This window comes from Lathyrus oleraceus, chromosome 5 (assembly GCF_024323335.1).
Source record: "Lathyrus oleraceus cultivar Zhongwan6 chromosome 5, CAAS_Psat_ZW6_1.0, whole genome shotgun sequence".
NCBI lineage: Eukaryota > Viridiplantae > Streptophyta > Magnoliopsida > Fabales > Fabaceae > Lathyrus > Lathyrus oleraceus.
In genome coordinates this window covers 47,220,115-47,235,023 of record NC_066583.1, presented here as the reverse complement: position 1 = coordinate 47,235,023, position 14,909 = coordinate 47,220,115, and the positions used below count along the sequence as shown (strand labels likewise).

General features: G+C 35.2%; 1 protein-coding gene across 1 annotated transcript in view; it reads right to left on the bottom strand.

The window, feature by feature from the left end:
- Window positions 1–12,263, bottom strand: part of LOC127085348 (exocyst complex component SEC3A) — a 47,750-nt gene extending 35,487 nt beyond the window's left edge. The window contains exons 1-8 of the mRNA XM_051025868.1: window positions 11,891–12,263; window positions 11,116–11,186; window positions 10,549–10,629; window positions 10,234–10,301; window positions 10,024–10,126; window positions 9,615–9,763; window positions 8,704–8,821; window positions 7,799–7,903 (exon numbers count right to left, since the gene is read on the bottom strand). Coding sequence (XP_050881825.1) covers window positions 7,799–7,903; window positions 8,704–8,821; window positions 9,615–9,763; window positions 10,024–10,126; window positions 10,234–10,301; window positions 10,549–10,629; window positions 11,116–11,186; window positions 11,891–12,065 — 870 coding nt within the window. The 5' untranslated portion in view covers window positions 12,066–12,263. The remainder of the gene's footprint in view (window positions 1–7,798; window positions 7,904–8,703; window positions 8,822–9,614; window positions 9,764–10,023; window positions 10,127–10,233; window positions 10,302–10,548; window positions 10,630–11,115; window positions 11,187–11,890) is intronic.
- Between the last annotated feature and the right edge of the window lie 2,646 nt (window positions 12,264–14,909).

Sequence of the window (14,909 nt, the reverse complement as noted above, 5' to 3'; positions counted from 1 at the left end):
GATTAAATAACACATCAATCCAGCAAAGCTACCCAATCTCTCAACAATCTACGAGAGAAAGCCTAGTAAAAATACCATAAATTTTACATAGAATATAACCAGGTTGCATAAACTCGGCCTAAAGAAGCTGTTCATTCAATGAAATCTCCTTAGAGATGCAAATTACTTTCCAACCATATGCACCAAAGAGAGACACTGACTGAATATTGACACAAATATTAGTCTTCTTTTAGTCTAAAGAGATCATAAAATATGAATACTCCAAGTTCAAAAATAAGGTAGTTGGCTGTTATTTCAAGTGATAGCTGTAACAGAATATGATTCTGTTATTTGGTAAACTATATTGTACACTCGACTACTTCCCTCTCAAATTCAAGGTAATTGACTGAGAGTGCTTGTCTTCCAGCGTAGTTTTGTCTCTGAGTGAGAAATCATAGAGGACAGGGTGGCTTAGTGAGAAGGTGGCTTAGTGAGAAGGTTAGCAACTTGGTATGTTGCTGGAATATGTTAGACGACTAGACATTTACTGATCAATTTCTCTTTAACAAATGATGGTGTGATGTTATAGACAATGAGTTGATATTACTTTGATACAAAAGACTAAACACTAACCCCCTATTTATGGGATACAAGACTCCTAATCCTAAATACAAAAGAAAATGAAAAAACAAATCATTATAATAACTAAGTAATATGGAAACTAATCTTATGAGATAATCTAAAAGATACTTTGATTATAAAAATATTTCTGTGTTATAACACTCCTCTTTAAGTTAACAATTACTAAGCTTTACACTTACAACTATACCCTTTGAAAGAGAAAACATAACAACCGCCTTTCATGAACGACGGGAAACCAAATCATGGTGATACTGGGTCAGACGTCAAACTTAGTCTGTAACAACTAACTTATGCATGGGATATGTCAAGTTTTGTGACTGGTATCGGCAGTTCAACCTTAACAATTGTCGGATAGTTGGACTACCAAAACCACCAACTTCCATAAAGAAATGTGTGTACTAGCAAGGCAGAAATAGAACACCAAATAAGATTGTGTTGACAAATCAAAGTTGATTGTGGCTGGAAAACTTTAGGGACAGTGAATAGTGACACAGGCATGACTATAGAGACAGAACAACCCGCACATCAACAAATAACAACTCAAAATTTGTAGTTGCGGATGAATGTTTGTGCACTTTTACCATACAACAAGCAGTGCAACTATACTTTCTCACATGTAGCTAAAATGGCGTATGTTAGACTCCTCTATTTTGCAGCTTTCTGACACTAACCTCTTCATCAGCGTGACATTAAAAATGTTTTTTTTGCATGGTGATCTTGAAAATGAAGTATTTATGAAGCAACCACTTAGGTTTTTTACTTAGAGGGAGTCATCTTCCATGGTTTTTTGGCTACACAAGCCCCTTTATGGTTTTAAAAAGTCTCCTTATGCTGAGTTTAGCAGTGAAGCCAACCGTTTTGTTTTTATCATCGCTTAACCCAAGGGTGTATTTATCTTATTGTTTATGCATATGATGTTGTGATCATTGTTAGTGATCCGAGGATATTACTCCAGTTGAAGCAACATCTTTCTAATCAATTTCAAACTAAAGACTTTGGTAAATTCTATTACTTTTTAGATATTTAAATAGTCTAATTTAAAGATGGTCTTGTAATTTCACAAAGGAAATATGATATGGATATTCTTGAAGAAATAAGTATATTGAATGTCAAGTCAAATGATACTCATATGGATCAAAATGTCAAACTTATACCTAAACAAAAGAGCCTCTATTAGATTTCGAGGAGATATGTGAGATTGGTTGGGAAATTGAACTATCTCACATTCATTAGTCCAGACATTTTTGCAGACAATGTGGTAAGGCAGTTTTTAAATTCGCCTTGCCAAAAACACATGGATGTTGAAATCCGGAATCTGAAATACATCAAAAGTGCTTCGGAAAAATGCCTCACTTACGAAGATACAAGATATACTCAGATAGTTGAATACTTAGATGCTAATTAGTCAGGTTCACCCATTAATTTACGATCCACTTATGAGTATTGTGTACTTGTTAAAGGAAATTTTGCATTTGAAAAAAGTAAGAAGCAAAATGCAGTTGCAAGATCCAACATTGAGGCAAAATAGAAGGACATAGCATTAGTAACATGGGAGCTCATTGTGTTGATAGTTTCAATTTGACGAGGCAAGGCTAATGAAACTAATATGTCATAATCAAGTTGCATTGCATATTGTCTCAAATTCAATTTTTATAAGAGGGTCAAACATATTGAAATAAATTGTCATTTTGTCACAGAGAAGATCAAATCGAGCGACATTTTTGTCAATTCCAATGATCAGTTGGCAGATGTTTTTACAAAATCACTTTGAAGCTTGGTGCATTTGATTTATAAGCTTCAACTTGAGGGGAGTGTGAGGGAGAGTGTTAACATTTAAATATAGGATTATTTTGTATATAGAGAAATAACATATTCTAATACATTCTAGCATATTCCCCAATAGTTAATGTTGTAGATTGTATATTGACTTATTTCTGAGCCTATATAATAGAACTTCTCAGAATTTAGGTTGGACCTAACTCATCCCTACGAAACCGGCTTATAGGTTGAAGATTGCCCCCACTTATAAATTCAATACATGCCATATCTCTAAGCAATGTGGGACTAAATCCACCCCTTCAAAGCTAACACAATGAAGGTGTTCAGAGCTGCAAGGAGGCAAGCCGAAGTGTCACAATTAAGACGACTAGGGACGGACCGCAATTAAGGCGGAAAGTCCAACACACCCCTCACGGTTGGGCCTCAATGAGCTCAAAGCGTGGGCGATGCAGGAAGCCCAACAATGAATCTAGGATAGGCTCTGATACCATCTCAGAATTTGGTTTAAGTTCCAATTACAATTAGCTGCTAAAGATGATATCACCCTAACTGCATTCATTTTAGCAACTGGAGCAAATGTCTCTGAGTAATCTGCTTTGTAGGTTTGAGTGAATCCTGGCTACCAATCTTGCCTTGTTCCTCTCAATCGATCCATTTGCCTTGTATTTAATAGTGTATACCCACTTGCACCCTACAGGTTTCTTTCCATTTGATAAAGAAACCAATTCTCAAGTATTGTTCTTTTTCAGTCCCTCCTCTCCAAATCCATGGTTTGTTTTCATTTTCTGTTAGACAGTGTCTCAGATAGAGAGATAGGTAGTTTTATAGTGTTCAGATTTGTAAGGAAGGTTTTATGGGTAGGTGAAACGTGATCAAAACTTAGGTAGTTGGATAAAGGGTAAAGTAGACGTTTGGTACAGTTTCTGGTATCTTTCCTCAGGGCAATTGGAAGGTGTAAATCTTGATAGTGTGATGGTAGTGGTGGTGGAGTTGAATTGGATTTTGGTTCCTGTTCATGAGAAAATTCAGAAGTTGAATCACTAGAGTTAGAATTTACCTCATGCAATGTCAGGTCAAACTCTTGGACATGAGTAGATTCAGGAATAGTCTTCCTTCTTGTATATACTAAATTCTTCCTATATCTTACATCAGTTTCATCTTTTTCAGAATCACTTTCAGTTCTAAGAGTAAGGCCAGGAAATATAAGGGACTCATCTTCCTTATTTACGTCCACAAAACCGGTTTATAGGGTGAGGATTACCCCCACTTATAAACACATAACATATCTCAAAGCAGTGTGGGATTAAATTCACCCCTTCAAAACTAACACAATGAAGGTGCTAGAGGCTGCAATGAGGCAAGCCAAAGTGTCGCAATTAAGGCGACTAGGGACGTACCACAATTAAGACGAAAGATCCAACAAAGACGGAAGGTCCAATAGAACTCCGTGGTGTAGTTGAGACACACAGTTTCATCATATGTCTCTCACTTTCTCTCATTCAACAATATTGTTCCTAGCAACTGGTTCCCAATAATATCCTCTTTGACAGAGACATTAAAAAAAAGAGAAACAAAACTAAATAAGAAGCTCAAGACAATAAAGCTATCCAGTCCCTCTCCACGAGGCCACAGGCTGAATACCAAAGAGATCTGCATTTATAATTTTATCCCTGAACCAATTCAGAGGCAGATAATATCTTTGGAGTGCAAACATTTCACTCTAACATGTAACATAGTACACTAAAAAGCAACATAAACAGCATGTTAACATAAAATTTACCACTCCTTACACCATTCAAATCCTTTGACACCAGCCAACATAAATTGCTTCAAATGAAAATGACGCACCTAATACTCAAAGATTCACGGAATGTGCCATCAAACCAGGTGTCCATTCCAGATTAAAGTGGAACTTGGATGCTACAAAATTAACTTGGTAACTGTTTTGAAGCTATATCATGAGATAGTGTTTATTTTCATGCTTTGCTTCTCCTCCTGCTTACCTTTTCATTTTCACTTTGTTCTTGGTATTGGTTTAGGAAGATAAATCTTCTAAAATAAAATAAATATAAGCTATTAATTGTTGGAAAATATATTATTTCCGGTTTTATTATTGTCTTTAATACTACCTTTATTTTTCTTTATTCTCCATTAAGGAGAAAATCAATTATAATAATTGTATCTTCACTATATAAACCAGTCTAAGGCTGACGAATAAAATATTACAGCTTTTATCTATTTTTTCCAATATGGTATCAAGAGCACTGTGTTAGGGGTTACCGTAAAGCTTTCCTCAACATATTTTTGTTGGTTTAGGAGTTACCATAAAATTTTCCTCAACATATTTTTGTTCGACCCGATTCACATACCCGTTTAGCCTTCTATGGCGAATAACAACAACAGATGGCCTTCCCCATCACAGGCCTACACTGGATCCAACCATGGCGACCAACCACAACCTGAATCGGGCGTCGGCCACCGAAACGGTTGTGGCCGCGGAAAAGTACCATTGCCAACTCTTCGTGAAATTTTTGCAGAAATAAGAAGGAAAGAGGCACGACAAGGAATTATGATGGGCAAGACACCATGAAATTCTGAATCTGAAGGCTCAACTCTGGCTACTAGGAACCTTGGCGAGGGAAGAAGGTCAGACAAAGTTTCTTGGTGTGATCACTGCAAACGCGAATGGGCATACACGTGAAACTTGTTGGAAGCTCAAAGACAAACCTTCTAACTGGAAGAAGAAAAGTGGTCGTGCATTTCAGGCTAGTAATTCTGATCAAGGGCAGCAACCTCCTCCGTCTCAGTTTCCACTCACTACGGAGCAATTAGATAGACTGTACAAACTCCTCGAGTCTCCAACCCCTTCTTGCTCTATAGCAACAAAAGGTAATTTTGCATTTCTTAGTGTCAGTCTCAGTCATGCTTGGATAGTAGATTCAGGAGCCTCCGATCACATGACAGGTGAATCTACTTTGTTCTCTTCATATAGTCCATGTGCAGGTAATCAAAAAATAAAAATCGCAGATGGCTCTTTTTCAACCATTGCAGGTAAAGGGTCAGTTGTGTTGTCTCCAATGTTAACTCTTAAAAATGTCCTTCATGTTCCAAATTTATCTTGTAATTTAATATCCGTCAGTAAATTAGCCCAAGATATAAATTGTCAAACTAATTTTTTCCGATCTCACTGTGTCTTTCAGGATTTGAATCGGGGAATGATCAATTTCCTAACAAAAGAAAAGGTAAGTCTATCTCTATTTCTGAGAGTCGTATTTTTGTATCCTGATATAGATGATCATGTTGCCATTAGAAAACCTATCAGATCTTTCACTAAACATCCCATGTCCAATTTTATATCATATTCAAATTTGTCTTCATCTATGTCTGCCTTCACTTCAAAATTGTCTAGTGTAGAAATTCCAAAAAGTGTACAGGTTGCTCTAGAAATTCCAAAGTGGAGGGAAGCTGTACTTGTGGAGATGAAAGCTCTTGAAAAGAACAAAACTTGGAGTGTTACGTCACTACCAAATGGCAAGAAGACAGTTGGATGCAAATGGGTGTTTACTGTGAAGTATAATTCAAATGGATCAATTGAAAGGTACAAGGCTCGCTTGGTGGCTAAAGGCTTTACTCAGACCTATGGTATAGATTACTCAGAGACATTTGCTCCTGTTGCAAAATTGAACACTGCCAGAATTCTTGTCTCTTACTGCTAACATGGATTGTCCTTTGCATCAGTTAGATGTTAAGAATGTCTTTCTTAATGGCGATCTATAAGAAGTATATATGGACATTCCTCCTGGCTTTGAAAACAAATTTGGATCAAATGTGTGCAAACTAAATAAGTCTTTGTATGGATTAAAGCAGTCCCCTAGAACTTGGTTTGAAAAATTTACTCGGTCCATGAAGAAACAAGGGTACATCCAAGGACAGACTGACCACACCTTGTTCACAAAATTCTCCCACAATGAAAAAGTTGTTGTCCTGATTGTTTATGTTGATGATATTGTCCTTACTGGAGACGATACAGTGGAAATGGAAAGAGTAAAAGAGAAATCGGCAGTAGACTTTGAAATCAAGGACTTGGGATTCATGAGATATTTTCTAGGTATGAAGGTTGCTCGGTCAAAAACTGGTATTGTGGTTTCACAGCAGAAATACAATATAGACTTGTTGAAAGAAACAAGAATGAGTGGATGTCGTCCTGCAGATACGCCTATGGATCCTAATGCTAAACTTTGGGGAGAAGGTAATGTTTCTGTTGATACTGGGAGATATCAGAGATTGGTTGGGAAACTGATTTATTTGTCACACACCCGACCTGATATTGCTTTCTCAGTTAGTGTAGTGAGTCAGTTTATGCATTCTCCTTTCGAGGAACATCTTGAGTCAGTCTATAGGATACTGAGATATTTGAAGGGAAATCCTGGAAAAGGATTATATTTTAAGAAGACTAGTGAAAAAAATGTGTCTATCTTCACCGATGTCGATTGGGCAGGTTCAATCACAGATAGAAGATCAACCTCTGGATATTGTACCTATGTTTGGGGTAATCTTGTGACATGGAGGAGCAAGAAACAAGGAGTTGTAGCAAGGAGTAGTGCAGAGGGCGAGTTTAGAGCTATGTCTCAAGGTATTTGTGAAGGATTATGGATCCTTAGAGTCCTAGAATAACTTAAGATGAAAATTGAGCTTCCATTGAAATTGTACTCTGACAGTAAAGCTGCTATTAGCATAGCTCATAATCCAGTTCAAACAGAACCAAGCATATCGAGATTGATCGACACTTCATAAAGGAGAAGTTAGATGCGGGAATCATATGTATACCCTTCATGACTTCAAGTCAACAAACTGCGGATATCCTGACCAAAAGTTTGGCAAGGCCTACTTTTGAATATTTGATAGACAAGTTGGGCATGATAGATATCTATGCACCAACTTGAGGGAGGGTGTTGGAAAATATATTATTTCCAATTTTATTATTGTCTTTAATACTACCTTTATTTTTCTTTATTCTCAATTAAGAAAAAAATAAATGTATCTTCACTATATAAACCAGCCTAAGGCTGACGAATAAAATATAACTGCTTTTTTCAATTTTTTCCAATACTAATATAATAGGACATCAGAGTTAACAAAAAAGAAAAGAAAGGAAAAAAAAATATCAAAAGCATCTTTGCTATTGTGGTGACAACAGCATAAAGAAAAACAAAAGAGATCGAACCATAAAAAATAAAAAACAACCAACTACACTTGTGAATGCGCTATGCAATGCTCTAGCCAGAAAACTAAGATATCAAATGAATGAACATGGATTACCACAAGCACTGCTATAAAACCATAAAGAAAATTGTGAATAGGCACATTGTGCTCCAACTTGAAGTGTAGAAGCCCTTACTGATTCAATATCCTCCCTCATGTGTCTGAGTTTCACATTGAACATGCCTAACCATTCATCCAGGTCTTCCACACAATTTGAAGCAGCTTCAAGCCCTTGCAACACCTTCAAGACACAAATTGGTATGTGTCACTACATAAAAACATGTGAATGCAATTTAAACAACCAATTATGAGAAACATGAGGATTAATAAAATGAAGAAGCGTTTTCCAATCATAGTGTTGTTACCACAACAACTTTAATGGTTTAAGTGGAAAATATGATATAAAGTTGAGCCTCACGTCAACTAAAGATATGGCCTAAGTAGGGCTTATAACACTTTGACAGTTCTCACCTTATGAGTCACTTTTTATGATGTTCAATTAAGCCCAAAATCTAAGATGGTGTTAGAGCTTATCCTAGAGTACCGTTATTGGATCAAGATCTCTGATATTCCACCATCATCAACACACATTCTAGATGTTCAGTTGTGAGTGTGAAAGGGTGTTTTGAGATCCCTGTTATTCCATCCACATTACTCCATGCATCAAATGTTCAGTCTTGAGCATGAGGGGGTGTTGAGAATCACACATTGACTAGGGATGTGTCTTAGATAGTGTTTAAAAGACTTGGGCATATGTCAGTTTTGGGGGTAGGGTTAGGCCCAAAACCGAAGGGATAAATCAAGAAAATCGTTTAATCTAAATGAAGGGTCAAGAATCCAAGCTGTATTGGTTTAAGTAATTATAATCATAACTTGAAAAACATAAATAAACAGATTTTTCAGTCTAATATTATCAATTGACAAGGGAGGAAATTAAGCAACAATATAATATATAAAACTAAAGGGCCTGTTAAACCTAAGTAAACAATAAGGTGATACCAGTAAAAGAAATGTAATAATCAACTCAAAGAATAGTTGTACCTCATCTATCAAAGGTTCACTTTCTAAAATAGCATGCACATTTGCTGCTTCCAGAGCCTGGAGCTCTCTTTTCAACCTTTCAGAAAACGCCTCTGCTTGACTAATACCCGTGATATAACTGCCCATTCAAAAACTACAACAATTTAATTCTGCACATTGATATTATAAAAAGAAGATACTGTTTAACTTTTTTATAGAAATGTAAATGAATTATATATGTATCCAGCCAATGCAATTACATAGTTGTTTCCTTTGAATTCTTTTTGATAAAAGTATATAGAAACATCATGTTCACTACTTTCTATTTTTTGTGGGGTAGTAACTCCACGGGTGTGATGACACCCGTTTAGGCAATGTAGTCAAGCACGAGATCTTAAGTAGGATCGACCGGCTTGTGAAAGATCATAAAAATCGTATCGTTAACACACACACGCGTGCATGTGCGCGCACACATGAAAATTATAATAAAGGCCCCAAAATAAGCCCCAACACGTTTTTTTTACAATCTTGCTTCAAAACGGCCGATCTTGACCACGCCGGCGACAAAAACGATCTTTCTCTTATCATAATACTCTCAGGCGTCTTAGCACATAAGATCTCACAATCCAGCACTCGTTATTGACGACACTGCTTTTGGGTATAAACTAATCCCTACTTGGGCGTTGGCTTAGTTCTATCCACAAGATGCTTCTAGTATGTTTAAAAAATACACCAACATGATATTAGCAACTAATTTATGAATTCCCTGTACCAATATCAATCATAAAATATGGCCAAAAAATTTAAGATGAAAGAGATAAAGGCTTTCGGTGGTATTGAATAAACCCTCTGCACCCGTAAGACATTAATGATATGCTTACACATCACAAAAGTTTAACCTCAGAATACATTTTAAGGCAGATAGCACCTACTTTCCCAAAAGAGCTTCCATGTCCTCTTCCTCTGCTTGGGAGACAAGCTCCTTCTCAACATTGACTTTCAATTCTGCTTCATTGACATGATATTCAACAGTAGCGCCATCTGCTCGGTTATTTTGAGTGGAAACTGCAGGTGTGTTTTCCTATATCACGTTGGTAAAAATAAATAGAGAGAACATACGGTCAAGAGTAATTAACAAAAATTACTCATCAAGGGCATAGTCATTAGAGTTTAACATTCTAAGCATTAAATCAAGGACTTCAAGATCACTTATGAGAGAAGTCACCCTCCATCCAAAGTAGTAAATGTTGAAGACTTGAAATTTAACAGGTTTACAAGACCATGACTGTAGCTTGATTGTAAACAAACTTCAAGTTTAAGTATTAGAAGACCATTATGCACCTTAGCCCAAAGAGCCATCTCCACAACATCGACACCAACAACTTTAGGAAGGCGGCCCAGGGCATCTTTGCAGATATTCAAGATAGAAAGCAGAAGGCGGTTCCTGCAAAATGTAATAGATACAGCGAAGAAAAGTCCATCTCCTTATATACAGTCATAGACTGTTGAAATTTACGTGCTTAGATTATATGTTTCTATCAATGGTATAACCTGTCATCAATATTGCGCATTGTCCACTGTGGAGGAGCCACACTGTGATTTCTAAGGTTATCAAATCCCTGTAAGATATATATTCATCAATAATCCACATCCCACCGGAGAAAAAAAAAGATAAGTAAGAGAAAATGGATGTATCTTGATTTGCTTCGATTCTAGAAACAGAGAATATATGTATAGTGTATTAAGTTTTCTTCATTCAAAGAGTAGGGGAACCCTAGGTTATCAGCAGAGCACCCTGCTCAGATTGTCCTACATCAATAATTTTCATAACATAAAGATTTGTGGGGAAGAAATATGAAATATTACCAAAGTAAATGTACATCCACTGGGATCATTAGATACAACTTCCACTTTTGAGAGATGCTTCAGCTTGTATATCTTAGCAGGCTGCAAGAACAATAAATATTACACAGCAACAATACTCTTTTTCCATTGAACTTTAAGACATCTAACCAAGACAAACTCAGGGCGGGGGCTGTGAGGTATTAGCTGACCCCGTTTCAGTTAATCTGTTTCTTTTACCAACAAAGGCAAGGTAGACAATCTCTTTACTTCAGGTAAAGCAAAATGGATACGGACAAACCTTGCAGCAAGGGTGTTTGCCAAAGTTGCTAGGGGTAAGTTGTATATGTTGACCAATTTAAATAAAAAAGGAGGCAACAAAAGTGGTAGGAACATTATTTCAATGGGAATCAATAAATAAAAGGTCATTTTTGTAATGCAGACTTTGTTCCTTCTTTGGGAAACCAGGACATGAAATATGGATTATGGAATAGGATGGACAGAAAACCTTGGTAACAACAAAAAAACAAAAACAAAAACACTAGCAACATGCATGGAAAAAAACAGCTTCTCAGATGAGAAGGAAATCACCTCAAGAACTCCTCCATTTGAATACTTTAAAACTCGAAGAAAAGCTTTTGTCCGTTGAGTTTTCGCTTTCGCTACACAAAATAACATGTTGTCACTAACACTCATACAAAGAAAGAATTAAACAACTAATTGCAGCACTAACACGAGGTGACCACATGCAATCACCTACTCAGAGAAGAGTAGAGAAAAAGAAGATTTCCCCTTTCTATTCTGTTTTGTTCAACCAAGAGAATCTTACCAATATATAAACTAGATAAGAATACAGTGCGAACTAATGTCTCAAAATGCCAATTCTTCGCATTCATACAAACTACGAGAGGGAAAAATCTACAATCATTTGTTAAATTAAAACAAGAGAATCATAGTTTTCTAATCTCTGACCAAATCATCCGCTATGCCGGCTGTTTATGAAACAGAAATTGCCTATTAACTTGTTTCATAACTCAGAATCAAGTATTTGAATGCATAATGATGCATAAACCTTACATGTAAACTCCTTACAAAATCAAGTAAACCCTCAAACATATACCCTAAGCTTGTACATATCCTCAGAACCGAGTAATTATTACATTTCCCAACACAACCAGGATAACATGCACTTCTTCTAATGAGCCTCGCAAGACACATACGGAATGCAGCAATGCTACATTTCAATTTTTTTCACTGACAAATTTTATTGCGATTAGAAGTTAAATTTTCGGTCCTCCATAATTTTCCGAACAGGGATTCGAGCATTAATAGAGAAAATGCAGAGTGAAAGAGTAATGGTGCGTACTAGAGATAGCGAGAACCCTAGGTTTAGCCATTTGACGACCAAGCATGGCAGCTTTTCCCCAGGTACCGAGAGTCTTCACGACTCGGATGGAAATGACGATCTTCTGTTTCGTGCCTTCAATTGCAGTCTCGCAAGCTCGCCGGAGTTCAGCATCGTCGGCGCTAGATTTCGCCATTTTCTTATCTCTGATCTCAAAATCGAGAATCAAGAACCGATTAAAACTTTCTGAGAAGAAGATGTGAATGTGATGCGCATAAGGATGCAGTGAAAATCGTTTAAACGGTTTCAGTTGGATCTTTCTCTTTGTACACGTGTCACTATAGGAACTATTGGTTGGGTGCCAAAACTTGGCGGTCCATTGCCTAACGGCTTCACAATAGTATTAGTATTTATTAATTTCCACTTTTTTATTTTCTATATTTTTCATGCATAGGGGATATACTATAGAAGCTCCATTTTTACATTATTATTTAACTAAAAGTTAATTATAGATTGGTAATTTTCATTTAACTAATCATTCCTATTATTACTAACATGTTAAATGCATTTCACAAATATCCAAAAGACACGTTTTAATTACTTATGTTTTTAAAATCCCTTATACAGTCTTCTTTAGAATAAAATAGTTCTTCTCAATAGTTGGTCGTTCCATTTTTCACAATAATGTTAAGTTTTCAAATTTGAATTTAAGGTTTGAATTGCTTTTTTTCTCTTCACTAATTCATTTTTTATCTCCTGGGCGTTTTTTTTCCTTCGTGCTAACTTGATATTGTCATCAAATTTCATGTTTCTTTCCCTTGCGTTTTTTAATTTAGTAATATCAATAAGCAGCAATGAATGATTGACATGCAATTTTGCGGTAACATTTTGTTGTTCTTTTCCCTGGCATTTTTTTTTCGTCATATTACTTTGCAGGAATCAATGTCGCGCAAATTCGACAACATCGTTGATATCAATGATTCGAAGGAGACATGGTGTCTTGTTGTTCGTATTCTTGATCTTTGGAGCCTTCCTAATAGGAAGGGTATATAACACATTGAAATGATTGTAATGGATGCAAACGTCTGATGCATTATGGTTGTTTTTTTGTTTTTTTTTCCTTTTTTTATTATACTCATTCGAATACTAATGAAACATGTTGTATTATACTATTTCTATTGTATGGTGATCGAATTCAGGTTTTGATTCGAAGTGACCATACCACAAAGTGGAAACAATTGTTGAAAGAAGATATGACTTGCATAATAAATAATTGTAATGTAATGACTTTCAATTGAAGGTTTGCAATCACATGAAGAAGTTTGTTTTCCTAAGTGGTACAATTGTGAAGCCTATTGAACTTGGCACTATTTCCCCTAAAAAGTTTTTCTTCAACGAATTTTCTGAAACCCTTTGAGATTGTAAAGTCGACAGACTTGAAGGTATTTCCTTTACATGATATTATATTAATAGAATAACATCTTGCTCAATATCTTTTTCAATTGTAACCTAATATGTCTTTGTTTATCAAATATTATAGGTGTTGTCCACGAAATTAACAATTACCAGTCGAAGTCAGACGGGAAGAAGATTGTGGTTTCGTTGAGACTTAGTAATTTGAGGTAAATCTGTTATATTTTGTATCATTTAATACTTTTATATGTTGAATTTACATAATTTTAAACTTTCTTCAAAATTATGTTTATGGGCAATATTATAATCTGCAGTTTATGTGACATCTATGGATATAAGTTTTTAAGTTACTATCAAGATGAAACAAAATATGGAGCAATTGTCACTGTTCTGACTCATACAATGATTAAGGATTGAAGGTTATTTTATGGAATCAAAAATACATATGCATAGTATATTATAATATTATTTGATGTAAATAGTATTTGTGTTTCTTCATTCAAATCTATTTTTGTAAAATTAAACAGTTTGCAATGGATGGAGTGACTCAAAATTGTTGATCAACAAAGACATACTTGTTATCCAAGAACTTTTGTCAAAGTATATTATCTTGGAAATTACATATTTTCTGTTAAATCTGTTATACAAGTTGATTATGTTTTTTGTTGTAGTTTTTGATAATACTTGAAATGTTATTTTCTTTAGGTTACCTGATTCGTAGAAGAATAAAAAACCTACACAATCCATCTAAACATTGTCTAACTGGTCTGATGGAACACAGTTTACATCGGTTGGAAGGTTTGTTTATAATGCCAAATGCATGTTTTTAAGTGACTTCTGCGAGTTAAAGCAGGTACACTTTATAAATTGTTATTATATTCAATTTGATTTATAAAAAGAAAACTCTAATTTATGTTTATTAATTCACTCTGATATAATGAATTATTAGGAGACTATATGTGTTATTGTAGCTTCCAAGTTGAAGTTTGTTATTTCGAAATACGAATGGTTCTACTATGGTTGCACAAAATACTCTTTAAAATCTATTGCTCCTACACATTCTTATAAATGTGGTTGTGGTGAAGATGTTAAATAACATATACCAAGGTTAAATTTGAACCATTGTATTTCTGTTCGACGGGTTTATCATGTCATAATATAAAAATAATTTAAAAATATATTTTAAAATTGTCATAGGTATAAGGTTGAGATTTATGTAAGAGATGGAGATGCAAAGTATCGATTTGTATTATGGGATAGTGATTGTGTGAATATCATAGGCAAAACAACTTAAGAGACGCATAAATCAATGTTGGAGGTATAACTATTTTTATGATTCAATTAAAATTTCTAAATAATTTTACTAATCATGATTAATAAGAGTAATTTATCGATAATAATTTCAATCAGATGGAGAAGATGATCTATGGTGTATCCTGATGAGCTTGATTTGCTTTTGAACAAGAAAATGACATTTAAAGTTAAGGTTCAACCAAATTTTAGTCAAGCTTCGGTTCATAAGCTTGATACCGATGAATCATTTTATACTCAGATAGTAAATGAATACATCAATTACGAAGTATATCGTGTTATTTTTTATTTCAACTTCCACGAAGTCATAATTATT